The sequence below is a fragment of the Astatotilapia calliptera genome, chromosome 23 (assembly GCF_964374335.1).
Source record: "Astatotilapia calliptera chromosome 23, fAstCal68.1, whole genome shotgun sequence".
Taxonomy (NCBI): Eukaryota; Metazoa; Chordata; class Actinopteri; order Cichliformes; family Cichlidae; genus Astatotilapia; species Astatotilapia calliptera.
The window spans coordinates 17907156-17926992 of record NC_137443.1 but is presented as its reverse complement, the minus strand read 5'-3'; the positions used below and the strand labels follow the sequence as shown (position 1 = coordinate 17926992).

At 39.6% G+C, this 19837-nt stretch overlaps 1 protein-coding gene across 2 annotated transcripts in view; it reads right to left on the bottom strand.

Annotated features, from left to right (window-relative positions):
* Nucleotides 1-19103, bottom strand: part of LOC113015943 (NLR family CARD domain-containing protein 3-like) — a 30831-nt gene extending 11728 nt beyond the window's left edge. Inside the window, exons 1-4 of one of the 2 annotated variants that reach the window (XM_080297631.1) lie at nt 17785-19103; nt 8589-8644; nt 7990-8274; nt 4374-6165 (exon numbers count right to left, since the gene is read on the bottom strand). In XM_080297631.1, coding sequence (XP_080153757.1) covers nt 4374-6165; nt 7990-8274; nt 8589-8640 — 2129 coding nt within the window. In that variant the 5' untranslated portion in view covers nt 8641-8644; nt 17785-19103. Of the gene's footprint in view, nt 1-4373; nt 6166-7989; nt 8275-8588; nt 8645-8880; nt 9822-17784 lie in introns of those variants that run through there. The other variant, XM_026158330.2, reaches the window with a different exon arrangement.
* Nucleotides 19104-19837: the final 734 nt, after the last annotated feature.

Sequence of the window (19837 nt, the reverse complement as noted above, 5' to 3'; positions counted from 1 at the left end):
TGCTTTACACTGTTTGATAATGTGTGCTTCTGTGTTGTTTTTGACCATGCAGTTCTTCCAAAGGTTTAACTTCTTTATCATGGCCACAACTTTATCATAAACAATGAATATGGTTTTAGAAATGCCTTGTAATCCGAGAGTGAGTTCGTTCAGACGGGAAAATATATCACACAGATGAGCCAGGCACGTAAGGTACTCTACATCATGCAAATGTTCAGACAGCTCAAAGGGATGGTTACTGAAGAAAACTTTACGTTCTTCCCTCAGCTCAAAGAAACAGGGCAGCACTTTCCCTCTTGAGAGCAAGAAAACCTCTGTGTGGAGTAATACAGTTTCAGGCTCGCTGCCCATCTCACTGCACAATGCAGCAAATAAGTGGGAGTTCAAAAAGTTAATAATTTTTACAGTGGTGTCCAAGACATGTTTCAGACGGACAGGTATTCCCTTTGCAGCAAGAGCCTCTCTGGATGCTGCAGTGTACCCAAGAAGCATCTGGCGCTACTGCCTGTACACACAAACCACACCTCTTTGTCTCCCAGTCATGGCCCATGCACCATCAGTGCAGATGCCAACACATCTGTCCCACACGAGTCCATGTGTGATCATAAATGTGTCCAGCTTTTGAAAAATATCTACTGCAGTTGTCCTTTCTTCGAGTGGTTTACAGAACAGCATGTTCTCCTTGACGGTTCCTTCATGAATGTTGTGCAAATATACAAGGAGCCACATCCGTGGACTCATTCAGTTGTATTGCGTAAAATTCACTGTGGCGTATGTGCTGAAGTAGCTGCTGTAAAACATTTTCTGATGTTGCATTGATGAGACAGCATTGTTTGATGATGGATTCAAGGTTCTCTATTTGTCACATGCATAGTTATACAAGTATAACACACAGTGAAATGTAGCCTGACACGCTCCTCAACATGTGCAAAAAAATTGGGGGGGGGGGGGGGGGGTGTAGAGGAAGAACATTATATATATATACATATATATATATAACCAAGTGGCCATAACCAAGTGGCCGGCATAGTGTACAGGACCATCTGTGCTGAGTATAACCTGGAAGTCCCGAGGTCAAAATGGGAGATGCCCCCAAGGGTGGTGGAGAATGACCGAGCTAAGATCCTGTGGGACTTCCAGATACAGACGGACAAAATGGTGGTGGCTAACCAACCGGACATAGTGGTGGTAGACAAACAGAAGAAGACGGCCGTAGTGATCGATGTAGCGGTTCCGAATGACAGCAATATCAGGAAGAAGGAACACGAGAAGCTGGAGAAATACCAAGGGCTCAGAGAAGAGCTCGAGAGGATGTGGAGGGTGAAGGTAACGGTGGTCCCCGTGGTAATCGGAGCACTAGGTGCGGTGACTCCCAAGCTAGGCGAGTGGCTCCAGCAGATCCCGGGAATAACATCGGAGATCTCTGTCCAGAAGAGCGCAGTCCTGGGAACAGCTAAGATACTGCGCAGGACCCTCAAGCTCCCAGGCCTCTGGTAGAGGACCCGAGCTTGAAGGATAAACCGCCCGCAGGGGCGTGCTGGGTGTTTTATATATATATATATATATATATATATATATATATATATATATATATATATATATATATATATATATAGTATATACATTGGGTGAATGTGCAGTAGTGGCAGCAAGCAGGTGAATTCTGTACATTATTATGAATAGACATCTGACTATTTTACAGGATAGACAATATAAACATATTTAAAATTAAAGGAATTGAAATGTACATTGTGCCTTGGTTTAGTGTCTGGAAGAGTCCTGACTCAGTCAATTATAGATGATGTGAGAGGGCGGGTGTGTGTGTTTAGGGCACGGATGGCTTTGGGATAGAAGCTCCTCTTGAGTCTCTCTGTCCTTGCCCGGAAGATGCGGAACCTTCTACCAGATTGCAGAAGTTGGAACAGTTTGTTGCCAGGATGGGACGGGTCCTTCAGTATCTGCGCTGCTCTAGTCCGGCATCTCCTGGCGTAGGTGTCCTGAAGCGGGGGGAGAGCAATCCTGCAGCAGCGTTCTGCTGTACGGATCACTCTCTGGAGAGCTTTTTGGTCATTCACACAGCTGTTCCCAAACCACGATGTCATGTTCTGTGTGAGGATGCTCTCCACAGCACCTGTATAGAAAATCCTGAGGATCTTTGGAGAGACCCTGAACTTCCTCAGTTGTCGTAGGTGATACAGGCACTGCCTAGCCTTTTTGGTCTGGACCTAAATGTGGGCAGCCCATGTCAGGTCTGAGGAGATGTGGACACCAAGATACTTGAAGGACTGCACCCTCTCCACTGGAGCTCCATTGATGATAATGGGCTTGTAGTCTCTGTGCTGACCCCTTCTGAAGTCCACCACCAGCTCCTTGGTCTTGCTGACGTTCAGCTGGAGGTGGTTGTCCTGGCACCACGATGCCAGATTCTTTACTTCATCCATGTAGGCCGTCTCATCGTTGTTGGAGATGGCACCCAACACCACTGTGTCGTCAGCAAACTTCACAATGGTGTTGGAGCCATGGGTGGCCACACAGTCTGAAGTGTAGAGGGAGTAGAGCAGTGGCGAGAGGACACAACCCTGAGGTGCTCCTGTGTTGATGGTGATGCTGTTGGAGAAGCACCTGCCCACCCTCACCACCTGAGTTCTGCCAGTGAGGAAGTCCAACACCCATGCACACAGATGGCTGTTAAGTCCCAGATCCCTCAGCTTTGTGAACAGTCTGCAGGGCACTATTGTGTTAAACGCTGAACTGTAATCAACAAACAGCATTCGCACATAGTTACCCTGTTTCTTGTCCACATGGCTGAGAGTGGTGTGTAGGACGTGGGCGATGGCATCCTCTGTGGATCTGTTGGATCTGTAGGCGAACTGCAGCGGATCTGTGGTGTCTGGGATGGAGGAGGAGATGATGTTCTTCAGCAGCCTCTCAAACACCTTCATTACTACCGAGGTCAGTGCAACTGGCCGGTAATCGTTCAGGGATGAGGGTTTGCTGTTCTTGGGCACAGGGATGATGGAGGGACTGTAATGGACAGGGAATGGACTGTATTGTCTTTTTTGCCTTTTCCCCCAACATTCTCACTACCATATCTAAAGCAGCAGGGAGAATGCAGTCCTCCACAATAGTGTGGGGTTTGTTGTTTTTAGCCACTCTAAAACTGACCATATAAGATGCTTGTGGTCTGTTTTTATTCATAGGATCCGGCACTCGAATGCAGCTTTTACTTGTTTAAAGTGATTTTAGCTGTCGCTCAAAATGTTCTCATGGTTTATTTTTCAAATGGGGATGATTTGTCTCTAAATCTCTGTGCAATACTGAAGGTTTCATTGAGTTGTGAAACAATACTTGCACAATTATCACATTATGGCTGGGAAAATCCCCAGTATTTATACATGTGAACATCAGTGAAATATAATTGTCATCATATTTGCGCTTCTTTGTGTTACAGTCAGAGGTGACATGCTTTCTCCCACTTTGAGGCTCCACATCAGACCCTTCATTACTTTCCACATGACTGTCTCCTTCTATGCTAGATACTTGGCTAGTAACCACAGATACATTTGTGCTGGCATCCCAATCTGACAAACACATTGTTGAACAATCACCTGTGCGGTCACTGGCAAATGCATCTTCAGATATGAGCTGATTGGTGGTAGTGGCCGCTGTTTCGGTGGCAGAGCATTTTCTTTTGGTTAACCATTTGTCCATTTCTTCAACAGTGCAACTTCAACAGTCAGGCGTCAGTCAATTGGGGAAGTCGCACCCATGTATTTTGTCAGGGCAATTGTTTTGCTAAACACCAGAGGGTGGTATATACACATGTATGTAATAGCCACATTAAACTGTATTAGTGCAAATTTAGGCTTTTTGAATTGGTAATTACCCCGTCCCACGTATCACCTACAGCCTCTCCCATACCCCCGAGGGTAGGCGTACCCTAGTTTGGAAACCAGCGCAATAAAGAATAATAATATAGAAAAAACTTAACTCCCATATTGAACTGAGCAGTGCACTAATGCAGAGAAATTACTTTAGAACACCAGAGATTAAATGAATGATAACTGAAGAGTAAACAGTAACAGAACACCGGACTGGTAGATGAGTTTTTGGTACAAAGAAAACAGTTCTGGAAGGTACTTTGATAAGTGATAAACCCACAGATGTCTCAGAAATGCTGATAATTTCTGCTGCTCTGACAATTCAAAAGGATCATATGCTTGCAGATGATCATTCATTTGAATTTTTTAAGGTTTTTTAATGGATCAGCACCCATCACGATGTTTATATTGCTTAAATTGCTCACTTGATTGTTTTTTTGTTAAGTAGAATCAATATTTCAAAAATAAAAGGATGAGTACATTTTTACTTACAGAGCTTTTTTGGAGGCTTTGATCACCGGTAGGAGTTTTAGAAGAGCCTCCTCTGAAGCAGAGTATTTCTTCAGGTCAAACACATCCAGATCTTTTTCTGATGACAGTAAAATGAAGACCAGAGCTGACCACTGAGCAGGAGAAAGTTTCTCCGTGGAGAGACTTCCTGATGTCAGGCACTGTTGGATCTCCTCCACTAGAGAACGATCATTCAGTTCATTCAGACAGTGGAACAGATTGATGCTTTTCTCTGCAGACAGATTCTCACTGAGCTTCTTCTTGATGTACTGGACTGTTTCCTGACTGCTCTGTGAGTTTCTTCCTGTCTGTGTGAGCATTCCTCGTAGGAGAATCTGACTGTTCTGTAGTGAAAGACCCAGGAGGAAGCGGAGGAACAAGTCCAGGTGTCCATTTGGACTCTGTAAGGCCTTGTCCACACCACTCTGGTGGAAGTGCTTAAGTGTAGATTGTCCCGTTTCAGACTTCTGGGAGGTTGCTTGTTCTTCCAGCACATTAATTCCAGAGTTGATGAAGGTCAGATGGACATGAAGAGCAGCCAGAAACTCCTGAACACTCAGATGGATGAAGCAGAACACCTTGTCCTGGTACAGTCCACTCTCCTCTTTAAAGATCTGTGTGAACACTCCTGAGTATACTGAGGCTGCTCTGATATTAATGCCACACTCTGCCAGGTCTGATTCATAGAAGATCAAGTTTCCTTTCTGCAGCTGATCAAAAGCCAGTTTTCCCAGAGAATCAATCATCTTCCTGCTCTCTGGAGTCCAGTGTGGATCTGTCTCAGCTCCTTCATCATACTTGACCTTCTTCACTTTGGCTTGAACCACCAGGAAGTGGATGTACATCTCAGTCAGGGTCTTGGGCATCTGTCCTCCCCTTCTGGTTTTCAGCACATCCTCCAGAACTGTAGCAGTGATCCAGCAGAAGACTGGGATGTGGCACATGATGTGGAGACTTCGTGATGTCTTGATGTGGGAGATGATCCTGCTGGCCTGATCCTCATCTCTGAATCTCTTCCTGAAGTACTCCTCCTTCTGTGGGTCAGTGAATCCTCTGACCTCTGTTACCATGGAAACACAGTCAGGAGGGATTTGACTAGCTGCTGCAGGTCGTGTGGTTATCCAGAGGCGAGCAGAGGGAAGCAGTTTCCCCCTGATGAGATTTATCAGCAGCACATCCACTGAGGTGGACTTGCAAGGGTCAGTCAGGATTGTAGTTTTGTGGAAGTCCAGAGGAAGTCGACACTCATCCAGACCATCAAAGATGAACACAACCTGGAGGTCTTCAATGCTGCTGATTCCTCCTTCTTTGGTTTCAGTAAAGAAGTGATGAACAAGTTCCACCAAGCTGAACTTTTCCTCTTTCAGCACATTCAGCTCTCTGAAAGTGAATGGAAATATGAACTGGATGTCCTGGTTGGCTTTGTCTTCAGCCCAGTCCAGAGTGAACTTCTGTGTTAAGACTGTTTTCCCAATGCCAGCCACTCCATTTGTCAGCACTGTTCTGATTGGTTCATCTCTTCCAGGTGAATCTTTAAACATGTCTTCTTGTCTGACTGTTGTTTCTGGTTTATCTGATTTCCTGGATGCGGTTTCAATCTGTCTGACCTCATGTTCATCACTGATCTCTGCAGTCCCTCCCTCTGTGATGTAGAGCTCTGTGTAGATCTTATTCAGAAGGGTTGGGTTTCCTGCTTTAGCGATCCCCTCAAACACACACTGGAACTTCTTCTTCAACTTAGATTTAAGCCGAGGCTGACAACTTTGAAGAGCCTCTAAATAAATCATTAAAAATAGCAAGAAAAAAAAACAGTCTGTTTATTTCTTTGTCTTCTTTTTTTGTTTTGCATTTTTACATATTTTTTCTTCAAACGTACTTAGATCTCAAATTACAATACTGAAGAAATCTCATTAATTATAAGTGCACCATCCTGCTATTAAAGTGAAGAGAAAATTGTTTCAGTTGCATTAGTACTAAACCAAAAAGCTTGGATGCCGGACATTGTTTACATTCTAATGTTTATTCATATTTCTTGTAGTTTTTTTTCGCTTCAGGGTATCTGCCTGGAGAAGAGACAGCAGGTAGTATTTTGCCTGTTAACAGCATGATGAGGAAATGGGAGAGAACCAAACAGCTGCTGACGTTGTTTATATTCAACAGTGAATGATTTAGTCTATCTTCTTGGACATAAGCAGATGGATATTAGCCATCACATAACGATCATATATTTACCAGCTTTCCCATTAACAAGTTTTAGGTCATTTTATTATATTATCAAATCTGTGTCTTTTAGTGATTGTACACAGGGCAAGAGCATGGTGACGACTGATCACTTATACCAACATTTACCATCTTTGTGTTTGGTTTTAAACAGGCTTCTGTGATGAAGGATGGGCAAAGATATCACTTTGCAAATGTGAAGAGGTGCCTTGTTTCTTCAAATCTTTTCCTCTTTCTTTTTGATCAAGTGTGTACTTCCACTGACATTTTAATGAATGGTCTCAAAGAGTTACTTAAATTACTTTTCCTCTTGTTTGGATTGTTGTGTTATTTGTGCTTCTTCAATCTTGATGTCATGAAAAATACATCTGGCTTCATTCACTGAGTGATGCTCAGCTTGAGATACAACAAATCATCACCAAACCAAAGAAGCTCCTGTTCTGTTATAATTTAAATAAATGGAACTTCTGCGCAGTCACACTAAAGGTTTTTAAACCTACATATGTAAAATAAAAAATTGGCTTTGTGGCTTGTGTAACCAATGGGAACATTTACAAACTAAACAGGTTTTCAACTCTGGACTTCTCCAAATTTTGTCACAAAAAATCCCACTGAACTTTCATGCTGTCTTTCAACTGCTACCCACACTGTTTAAAATAAACATCTGAGGGGAATTCAATATTTCACATTAAATTCCTGCCATAAACTCAAAAAGAGATTATGCACACTGTGACTAATAGAAGACTGGAATATTTTTCCTTCATGGGTTTCTGAAGCACTCAAGAAGTCACACAAGTGACACTACTTTTTTTTTTTAAAGCAATTAGTTTTTCACGGTTTTAACAACTAAATAAGATTACTGTTCACATAAATAGAGCTAAGAAAAATCTATGTTAAAAAAATAATTCTGAGCAGTCTATTTTAAGTTAAACGCTTATGTGATATAATTTCTCTCAAGTTAATACTTTAGTTTACTACTCTGTAAGTACAACACACTTAAAACCCTTGGTTAGTACAACATACTTCTTATTCCACCTCATTACTTTTCAGGGAGTTGTTTTCAGCATGTCTCTAAGAGATTTTTTTTATTCTCCAGTAGTCTGTAGTTTGTACATGTGATGATTGTCGTTAGAGTGGTCTTGCAGGCATGGATTTAAGAGGTAATTGCAGGGTTTATTCTGCTACCAATACATCTTTTAATGATCTTCACTCCGTCATGGCCGTTTGGGAAAGGTTTTTTTTTTCCATTGTGAGCAGCCCTTTAATAAATCCAAATGTATGTTGTGGAATGAAGTTCCCGCTTTCTGCTTTTCGTTATATTAAATTCTGAGGTTTTACACTTCACATCTCAACAAACTACAGAGAAAAGTGGACTCACCTTGTTGAGCAGATGGATCAGAGTATAAACGCAGCTGAGAGAAAAGGGAGAGATCTATAGTCTGAAGATGTCTGACCATGATCCTGCTGGCTTTGTCCCCTTTCTTCCTCACTGTATCAATGAAGCAACGTGCCTTATCTGCTCTTACTGGGTTCCCTTCCAGTATTGATTCTTTCTCCAATTCATTTAAGACACCGTCACTTACAAGGGCCTCAAGGAGCTGTTTAAGGATTTCTGTTGACACCCTCCAAACAAAAGCTGACCGCACCCTGGCAAGCTCCTCTTCTACAAGAAGAAGGAAGAGACATAAACATGTATCCCCCTCAAACATTGATGACAAGGAGATCATTTTGAGTGAAGTTGCTTTCTTTTCCAAGCCCCTTAGACTGACAGTTGTCATGTTATGAAAATGTGCCAAAGAAAGATTAAGACATGTTGCAACAGATTTGAATTTGTGACCATTTTTAAAGACAGTATATAGATAACTATGTGCAAGTGCTCTGACAAATTTTTTCCAATAAGTGTTACAAAAAGGCAAAGGATTGTACCTTGTCTATTTACATCCATACAGCTCATCAGACAAACCATTGATCTCCTACCTGCTGTGGAAGCTGCTTTAGTTGGTGATTCTTCTACAGGTTCTTTCATCATCTCTCTATGAAAACATGAGAAGACGATTTTAACAGAAGAAACTGTGAACACAGTCATGTGTCACATTATTTTATTGATATTAAGGTTTTAGTGTCTCAGCCACATACATCCAAAACTGACCTGTTTGAAATAAAACATCAATGACATGTGAATGTGGTGGTAATGATAATAAGGTAATAATGGTTGATTTTTTATATACTTTTTCAGGTATTAGTTCAGTGTAATAATAAAAAATCTGACCTTATAAACCACAAATGCATCCTTATCCTCATCCTTAACTTATACTGTCAGTCTTCAGTTTTATACCCAAACTGGGTATGGGAGTGTGATCCCCCTACAGTAATATATATATATGAAAAATTAAGAATATTTAGCCAAAAGTTTATTAACTTTGCTGCAATTCTGAAAAGGCATCAGCGCGGTGACCAGTGTTGGTCAAGTTACTTGAAAAAATTAATCAGCAGAGATGGGCAGTAACGCGTTACTTGTAACGCATAATCCATCATGCAAAATGTAATCAAATGGAAAAGTCCCTTTTTAAAACTTGTTTTATTAGTTTTAACCTTTTAACTTTATGCATCAAGTAAAAATTTAATTCTATGCAACATTCTCTGACTGGAAGAAATTTGTTTAACATTTAAACTTATTTTCTGCACATTCCAGCACATAATATATTTTTTTTGTGTGTGTTTACACTCACTCTTTCAAATAGATGCAAGTAAAACACAGCAGAAAATAAATAACATCAAAGACTAGTGGTCCTGTTGCTCTATTTTCACCTGTAAAGCAGGAGTGGCATAGGCGTAGGTTTACCCTGGTGCAGCTGTGCCGCAGCGGTCAGTTGAAGAATCCGCGAGTTTCTCTGTAAGTTTCCCTCTACGTGGTAGCGCACTCCCAGTGCTTGCTTGGAAGTTTAGGGGTTTTTTTTCGCGGTTAAAAGAGGTTTTCTTCCCACGCACAACGGACACTAATGTTTTTGTTACTTTTTATGTAATCAAACTCAAAGTAAGGTCAGTACTTCCAAGCTTTAAACGCTGCACACTCATACTCTCTCCCGCACTCGATATATGATCCATTGTTGATCTGCACACAGCTGTTGTCACGAATGTCGCACTCGCTTACGCTTACTCGCTTCTTGCTAAAAAATTACCGTTTTAGTAACGCAGTAACGCAGCGTTCCTACGGGAAAGTAACGGTAATCTAATTACCGTTTTTGCAATAGTAATCCCTTACTTTACTCGTTACTTGAAAAAAGTAATCAGAAACTGCCCATCTCTGGCGGTGACATGCATTGTCCTTTAGTACTGGAGCAACAGGAACACCAGTTAATCTGAAATCTCTTTGTCTCTCTAAAACAAAGTGACAGCAGACTGAGTCAAAGAAAGAAATGTTATTTAAACACCAAGGATCAGCAGAGTTAACGTGTTGGAGAATTGGACGTTCCAGTTCGTTCAAATGCAGCTGCAATCAGAGAAACAGATGCAGAGACAGAGAAACATCATGTGACTGAAAAAGAGTTCAGCCTTCTGGTTCAAACTCTGTACAGACACAAGAGACAGCAGCACCAAGTGATGATTTCAATGACCTTGTTCCTGTTAAACACAGTTACAGTTTTAACAGGATGTTTTACTGAAGTTGTTTGAAAACACGTTTGGTATTATTGCTGTCACGGCCCGTGGCTCGGCATCCAGGGAGCCGTGGGAGGCTGCGGTGGCCACACCCTCGGGCTGTGCCGCCTCCAAACCACATGCGTCTCATCTGAGGCAATCACCAGAGGACTACTTCAGCCAGCTCTGACGGCTTCTCCTCGCCAGTCCGTAAGTCTCCTCCCAGTGTGACCAGCATTCGGCGTGGAAGCCTGTGGCCTGCCTGTCCTCCTGCCTGACTGCCTCCCTCCCTAGGATTCCCTTCACGGGCACCTCTCCCGTCCGAGCTCCACGGTCCTGCTCTACCTGTAAGCCTCGGCAACTTACTGTATGAAGTCTAGCTGTTCATTTCTTGGGAACCTGCATGCTGTTAACTGTGTCTCCCCTTTCTGTTGCAGTTTCCCCACGGTCCCGATTACGGCACTCCTGGGCTCCACGCTCCTTGTTTCCCCCCGTGGCATGAGCCTTAGTTTTTCGTTTCCTTAGCTTTGTTAAAAGATTCCTCAGTTAAATAAAACTTGTACATAGTTCTGAGCTGCGGTTACCTGAACACTCCGTGTTCTGTGACAATTACTATTACCTGGTTAGTTCTGTGTTGTGTGTTGTAGTACAATCTGAACTTTTATTTGGGTCCAAAAATGTTGGACAGAAAGCAGAATCTCATCTAAACCAGATGTGCAAACCCACAGAGCCAAGAGCAAAGATGTCTCTGCACATCTGCCTGTGTTAGAAGAGGAACTTGTTTCTCGTTTCATTAAGTTCATCAACTTCATGTTGTTACAGTCATGTGACTGTTAGTGGCTCAGAGAGCTGTGAAAAAAAATAGGAAGTGGGGTGTCTAAGCGGTTGCTATGTTTCTGATGTCACACAGACTAGGATAAGGTGGAGTATAAACCAGAGAAACCTCAGGCTGTTCTCTTCTTCCTGCTCAGGTCAAAGGTCATCTATGTCAGCGGTCCCCAACCCCCGGGCCTCGGACCAGTACCGGTCCGTGAGTCGTTTGGTACTGGGCCGCGAGAGTTGAGGCTCAGGTGTGAAATGTATAGTTTTCAGGGTTTTTATTGGTTTTCAGCATTATTTTGTTATCGTTTTTATCGTTTACTCGGTTTTCCTTGGTCTTTTCACGTGTGTTATGAATAAATTTTCTTTTTTTCGGTACCAGTACTAGTTTTATTTTGTTATATTTATCCGCGACACCTTAAAGGCCGGTCCATGAAAATATTGTCTGGCATAAACCGGTCCGTGGCGCAAAAAAGGTTGGGGACCGCTGATCTATGTGATAGATTTGATGTTTTAATTTCTAATCTTTCAAATATTTGTTTTGCTGGAACTTTTGCTTGAGTGGATGAAAACTGAAGTGGGTTCCTTCTGACCTACTGAAAAGACGTCTTTTCTTCTTTTTGTGTTCTGGTACTTTCTCAGCTCCAGGGGAACTTCTAGGGGGAGAGGTGAAGGTGTCCCTGTGTCTCTGACATCCCTCTCAGTGTTGGGATGGTGAATGAAGGAGTTTTGGTGCAGTTCGAGCAGAGACACTAAAATGCAGCAGTGATTGTGTCTAATCAGACAAACATGAAGTAAATGCACTGAAGCTGCTGTCAGTCTGAGTATAATCAAATGTCTGATTGAATGTACGTCAAGCACCATAGATAACGTATTGGAATGTGTTACTATTGAAATCCGTGTTGAAAAAGCTAACAATATAATTATAAGTTGCATCTATAGGTCACCAGGGTCATGCCTTGACACATTCAATGAAAAAGTTTCTGCTATGTTTAGCCACCTAAATGATAAAAAAGCACAAATAATTTGTGGTGATTTTAATATAAATTTGCTAAACCCAAATAGACATCAGAAAACAACAGATTTCATCAATACAATGTATAGTAACTGCCTTTTCACTGTAATTATAAAACCAAGTAGAATATGAATTGATACAGCTACATTGATAGATATTATATATTTACAAATAAAATTGACTATGAAATAGTAGGTGGACTTCTTATAACTGATATAAGCGATCATCTTCCTCTTTTGGCAATTTTTCAAAATTATTTTGGGATTAAAACTAAATAAAAGCATCAAACATTTGACATGATACGACATAGAACAACAAGAGCCATTGCTGCCCTCCAGGTGGACTTAAAGGAACACAACTGGAATGAGGTTTTTGCAAATGAAGATTCAAATAGTGCATATGATGCATTCTTATCAACTATAATTTCACTATATGAAAAACATTGTCCTTTAATGAAAATCACAAAAAAGCATCACAGATCAAATAAGCCATGGATCACAAAGGGGGTAGAAGATGCATGTAAAAAGAAAAATAATCTATATAAGAGATTATATATAACAAATTATTGGAGCAAAATAGAAGTAACACACAAGAAACATGGAGGTTATTAAATAGTATATTCAAATAGGGCTCAAAATATAAGAATTATCCAGACAATTTTAAAAAAGATAAAGATAGTGTGCTTGATAAAACTAAAGACATTTCAAATGAATTTAATGATTTCTTTGTAAATGTTGGCTATAATTTAGCAAAAGAAATTCCAGAGTCAAGAAAAAATAACGACCTAAATAAACATTTTACTCAGAATGTGTCCTCCATGTTTATTGGTCCTGTAACTCATAGAGAAATAATGAACATTGTGAAAACATTTAAAAATAAAAAGTCCACTGACTGTTTTGGTATTGACATGATATTAGTTAAAAGTATTATAGAATATATACTGCGACCTTTCACATACATTTGTAATCTGTCCTTTTGAACTGGTGTGTTTCCCTCAAAAATGAAAATAGCAAAAATTATTCCAATCCATAAAAATGGAGAGAGATGTCAATTTACTAATTACAGGCCAATATCACTACTCCCACAGTTCTCAAAAAATTTAGAAAAGTTATTTGTTAATAGACTTGATAAATATATTAAGAAGCATAATCTCCTAAGTGATAACCAATATGGCTTTAGAGCGAAAAGGTCCACTTGGATGGCAGTGATGGAAGTTGTAGAAGGGATATCTACTGAAATAGATAATAAGGAATATACTGTTGGTGTTTTTATAGACTTAAAAAAGCTGTTTGGTACAATTGATCATTCTATATTAATGAATAAACTAGAGAGATATAGTATAAGAGGCATAGCATACAAGTGGATGAAAAGTTACCTGGATGACAGATATCAATATGTTGAAATCAATAATGTAAAATCTAATCAGTTGAAGGTAATTTGTGGCTTTCCTCAGGGCTCTGTGCTGGGCCCTAAATTATTTATATTATATATAAATGACATATGTAGTGTTTCCAAATTGTTAAAATGTGTATTGGTTGCTGATGATACCACTCTGTATTGCTCAGGTAAAAACCTAGAACAGCTTCTGACTACAGTGGAAAAGGAGTTAAGTATATTAAAAAACTGGTTTGATATAAATAAGTTATCGTTAAATATAAACAAAACAAAATTTATTATTTTTGGCACTAGACAAATGAAAAATGAATCTAAAATCAGGGTTAATGGAATTGAAATTGAAAGCGTGTGCGAAAAAATTAATTTCTTGGAGTGATAACTGATGATAAGCTTAGCTGGAAGTCTCATATAAACCATGTGAAAACAAAAGTTGCTATTCTCTACAAAACAAAGCATGTCCTGAACAAGAAATCATTATACACACTTTATTGCTCTCTATTTTATGATTTAGTTGAATATAAAATGGCACAGATACTGTATAAAGCACAAAATAACTTGCTTTGCCGCAGTACTCAGAAGCTGTTTAAAGTCAGAGAGAGTCAATATGACTTAATGGGAACAGAATTCTTTAAAAAAAAAAAAACAAAAAAAAAAAAACAAGATAAGGACAAACATAAAGCACAGATGTGTTTCTGTTAGAGGAGTTAACTTGTAAAATAGTTATGAAAGTGATTTAAAAAGGTGTAGTTCATTTTCCTTGTTTGAAAGCATGTTTAAAAATAGAGTATTAGAAAAATAATATATAAATAAAGAATGAAAAGAGCAAAAATAATAATACTGAAACTCTTGGTTGTTTTGCTTCGATTATTTTAATGAAATTTAATTTAATGTAGTTACTAATCTAAGGTGCAAAGTTTTTTTGTTTTGTTTTGTTTTTTGTTTGTTTGTTTGCTTTGTTTTGTTTTATTCTTTGCTTTGAGCCCTACATGAGCTGCATGCTAAAAGATCTTTTGTTAAAAGTGTTGGTGTAAAGCATATGCTTCAGCCAATACCTTTTGATTAGCCTTGTCTTATGCTTTCTTGCTTTGTGGTAATCTTTATTTTGTATTCACTAAGATATTTGAATGTTAATCAATAAATCAATCAATAAAAATAATGACCGTGTTACTGTTACAGTTACAGTTTTAACAGGATGTTTTTTGTATTTGATTTATTGCTCTGTAAAGGCTGAATCCTCTGAAATTAGCAGGCAAGACAACGACTGATGGTCAGAGCTGTCACACTGATATTAAAGTAGCATATCAGAAAAGGTTCCACCTTAACAGCTACAGGCAGCTGCCGTTTACATGTTATAGAAGAAAAACTGAACTGAACATACCTGTCCTTGATCCTTGATATTAGAATAATCCATCAGTCTATTTTAGTGCTTCTGCTCTGTTACACTGCGTTACATTGTTTCTACAAATTACATTTCCTGTGTGTTGAATTAAAATCAAATTAAAAGCACAAATCACAGTGTCAATTCTTAAATAGATTTTAATTGTAGAACATCAGGAGCAGGAAGTGTGTTTTTTTGCTGTGAAGACAAACCAAGTGTAAATGTGTGTGTTGGTGAGCTCACAGGCAGTGTGTCCCTCTTTTCTCTCAGTGGCCTCAGAAATGCTTACTCTGCTGTACATCACTTATTTTCAAATAATAACGTTGTTAAATGACTTTCATAGTAAATATGGATTCACATAGAGATAAAATGACATCATGAGAGAGTTTTTACCATAATGTCCATCAAAAAGACGATAAGGAGAAAGTGTGAGGAGACCTCTGGGTTGAAGTGAGTGCATCAGTGAAAAAGGTGAAATACTCAAACAAAGCAGAAGAACTTAACGCTTTATTGACCAATGGCCAGCCGACGGGCCCATTTCACAGGCAGTCTTTAAACGACTGTAACTCTTCATTTACGGTATGCTAGAGAAAGCTAGGTTTCGAAAAGAAGAGAAGCTGCGCTTTACGGGGATATTTTGCGTATTACGGTAGCACAAAGCATTCACAAGCTACAGCTGTCTGAACACAGAAATGTTCTGTTCTTTTGTATACTTCATCTGTTTGTATGTTGTACACTCATTGTGTGTTCAATAAAGTTCATTAAAAAAATCTAAACACAGAAGGAAAACTCAACGCCGCCTAGATTTTACCATGTGTGCCTCGCACTACCGTAACTCATTGACCATTTGAGCTAGGGGAAAAAATTCACATGGTTACTGAAAGAAGAGAGACTGAGTTTTACGGGGATATTTAGTGTATTACGGTAGCACAAAGCGTTCACAAGCTACAGCTGACTGGAAAAAGAAAAGTGAACACCGCTTAGTGGTGCGCTTAATGTGCGCTTCGCACTAATGTAACTCTTCGACTATTTGGGCTAGAGGGACATTTCAAACGGTTACTGAAAGACGACAAGATGGGCTTTACGAAACATTATGGTGCATCATTAGAAAGCAAGAATAGTTTAATAGTTTAATTATTTATATAGCACATTTAATTACAACAGGAACGTTGACCAAAGTGCTGTACAAGAATACAACATACATAATAAAACAACTTAGAGTATTAAAAGCAAACACCAAATATGAATTAACAAATAACAAATAACTCTCATGCTGTATTAAAAGCCAGTAAATAAAAATGCGTTTTAAGATAAGATTTAAAAAGATTGACAGTAGGAGCCTGTCTGATGTGTAGGGGTAAATTATTCCACAGCTTAGGCGCTACGACTGCAAATGCTCGATCGCCTCTATGAACCAGCCTCGACCTTGGTAAAGCTAAAAGCAAAAGATCACTTGATCTAAGAGATCTAAGGGGGGTATAAGTCTGCAAGAGGTCAGACAAATACCCGGGAGCCTGTCCATTCAGGGCTTTGTAAGTCAACAATAAAATTTTAAAATTAATTCGGAAGCGGACAGGGAGCCAATGAAGGGAGGCAAGTACTGGGGAAATGTGTTCACATCTTTTAGTACGTGTCAAAAGACGAGCTGCAGCATTCTGGACCAACTGCAGCCTTGCCAGGCAGGTCTGGCTGACTCCAGCATATAAGGAGTTACAATAGTCCAGCTGGGATATAATAAAAGCATGAATCGCTCGTTCAAAGTTTTTAAAAGATAAAAATGATCTCACCTTAGATAAAAGCCTCAGTTTGAAGAAAGACCGCTGTACAACTGAGCTAATTTGTTTTTCAAAGGTGAAATTGCTGTCAAGTATAACCCCCAAATTTTTGGCATGTGATTTGACAAAAGGCTCAAAACTGTGCAGGTTAAAATTAGAAGTGTTGGGATTACCGCTTGGTCTAAAAATTATCACTTCGGTTTTGTTCTCATTAAAGTTAAGGAAATTAGAGGCCATCCAGGATTTAACTTCACCGAGACACTGAAGTAAGGGTTCTAGTGAGGCAGGACTGTTTCCCTTCAATTGAAGATAGATCTGAGTATCATCGGCATATGAATGAAAACAAATGTTGTATTTTCTAAAAATTTGACCTAAAGGCAGCATATAAATGGAGAACAATATTGGCCCCAGTATAGATCCCTGGGGAACACCACAAGCAAGGGGAGCTGAGGAAGAGATAAAATCGCCAAAGCTCACAGAGAAGGTCCTGTCAGACAGGTATGACCTGAACCACTCTAATGGGGTGCCCTTTACGCCACAATGCTCCAACCATGAAATTTAAATGCTGTGGTCAACAGTATCGAAGGCAGCGGTCAGATCTAAAAGCAGAAGCACAGCTGAGTCACCTGAGTCAGTGGCTAATAAAAGATCATTAAGAACCTTTAAAAGTGCAGTTTCTGTGCTATGAAGAGTTTTAAAACCAGACTGAAACCTCTCAAGAACATTGTGTCCATTTACAAAAGATTGCAGCTGAACAAACACAATCTTTTCCAAAATTTTCGACAGGAAGGGGAGCTTTGAAATAGGCCTGAAGTTAGTGAGGACGGAGGAGTCAAGATTAGGTTTTTTAAGTACAGGCTGTACAACAGCATGTTTAAAACAGGCTGGCACAACACCTGAGCTAAGGCTGCTATTAAAAATAGCTAAAATGTCAGAACTGACAACCTTAAAAATCTTTTTTAGAAGATGTGTTGGAATAATGTCATTTGGACACGATGATGTCTTTGTGCCACTACATACTTCCTCCACCTGATCAAGAACAATGACGGTCAATAAAGGAGAGCAGAGAAGAAATGTGCTGAAGGAACTTTCAGTGCTTTAAGTTACAGAAGCACAAGCTGCCTCTAATGTCTGAGAGAAAAGATGAATGCAAACCTGCTGCTGGTCTGGTTCCACTCTGCCTCGTTGGTCCAGCTGTGAGTCCGGCAGATCTGTGCTGTTTGTGCTAAAGAAGGTCGTCTGACACGGAGATCAGCAAGGAGAAGCGAAACACGAAGAGCAGGAAGGGAGGTGCTTGTGGGGAACCAGGGATTAAGCAATATCAGAAATTCTCAAGTTTGCAATTTAGAAACATGTAAAAATGTTTGTTGGAGGCTTTCTGTCCTGTTACTGAGCGAAGCATTAAAATTATGTTTCTATTGTAGTTTCTGTTGTAGTGACACTTTAAACTGGTTTGACTACAGATCAAAGAAACACTCAGTGTGTTAGTGAAAGTTGTTTTTAGCTGACCTTGAGGTTAAGGTTACTTTGTTTATACCCATAGGTAAATTTGCTTTGCAGAAAAATGATAGCATTTGGCATCCCTTCACGAACACACATTCCTAGTTAAAACCTCACAAAAAACACATATATAGTACTTGAACAATATGAATCAAATAAAAAACATACCTTATTTAGTTCAGTGACAGCAACAGGGGCAAAGCTGTTTTTATAATACTTTGTTCTACATCTTGGAAATAGAAACCTCCCTCCTGGGGAAAGAAGCTGAAATTCACCCCGTACAGGATGAGAACCATTTTTAAGAATTGATTAAGCCATCTGTTGTATCTGTGTAGAGTACAGGGAGGCTAAACAGGACTGTGACTCACCTATCAGGCGACTGGACCATCTCACTATCTGATTCAGTGAGTTTTTCTCTGTGACAGAGGTCTGACCAAATCATGCTACCAAACAAAAAGATAAAACAGACTCAATAAAAGAACGATAAAACAAAGTTACAATTTTTAAGTCAATGTGGAAATGAGCAAGTTTCCTGAGGCAGTAAAGGCGCTGGTGACCCTTTTTACAGGCCGATTTGCAATTCTCATCAAAGTTCAGTTTTTCATTGATTACAGTCCCAAGATATTTATATGATTGCACTTGCACTATTTTCTGTCGAAAAGAGCCCATGACAGCACAAAAAAGTAGCTTTAGTAAAGGTTACAAATGTTCTTCGTATGGCCTCTGACAGTCGACTCATCTCTGTGCCTCTCCTGCTAGACCTCAGTGCAGCATTTGATACTGTCGACCCTAATATTCTATTAGAGCGATTAGAGCATTACATATTACAGGTACTGAGCTGCAGTGGTTTGTATCACATCTATCGCTCAGAATCCAATTTGTTTATGTAAATGGAGAGTTATGTAAATGGAGGTTAATTATGGAGTTCCACAGGGTTCAGCACTAGGGCCAATTCTGTTTACATTATGCTTAGGCAGTATCATCAAAAGACACAACATACAATTTCACTGCTATGCAGATGACACCCAGCTTTATCTATCCAGGAAGCAAGATAACACACACTGTAGTGTTCTGTTGCAGAGTGTAGCAACTCCGATCAAACACCAAGCTAAACCTCTGTCAATGAATACACGAGTCCGAGTAGAGTTGACTTTTTACTCAGAATCTTCATTTGACAAGCGGTGAAAACTGTAGTTGAAAAGAAATACAGAATAGAAAAAATGATCGTTTACATAAATATTGCATCATGAAATAACTCAAAATGTGACCTTACACCTTCGTGTTAGCTTTAGCAACAGTAATGATCATCAAAACTGCCCTTTTTTAACATGTACAAATCAACCTCCATGAATCACAAATAAAATATAATTTTTAACAAATACCGCTATTTATGCCTTTTTAACACCTTCACCATGAAATATATACACTTACGACGTTGCCTGAACAATGTTCCCAAGTGGATGGCTGTGGATAAGCCTCAGAGCAAGACCGCATGTCCCTCTCCCTCTTAGAGCAACCAGGAAGAGGAATTAAACAGGAAATGAAGTAATACAGGTCACCCACCAGGAAGTGAGGTCACCAGCAAGCTAACCTTCAAATTTAAAGCTTCTTAACATTTTGAAGTCTTTTTACTGTTCTTTTTAACTTAAATACATACGAAAGAATTACTTTAAGCAAACATTAAAGATAAATGAAATAAATGCCTTTG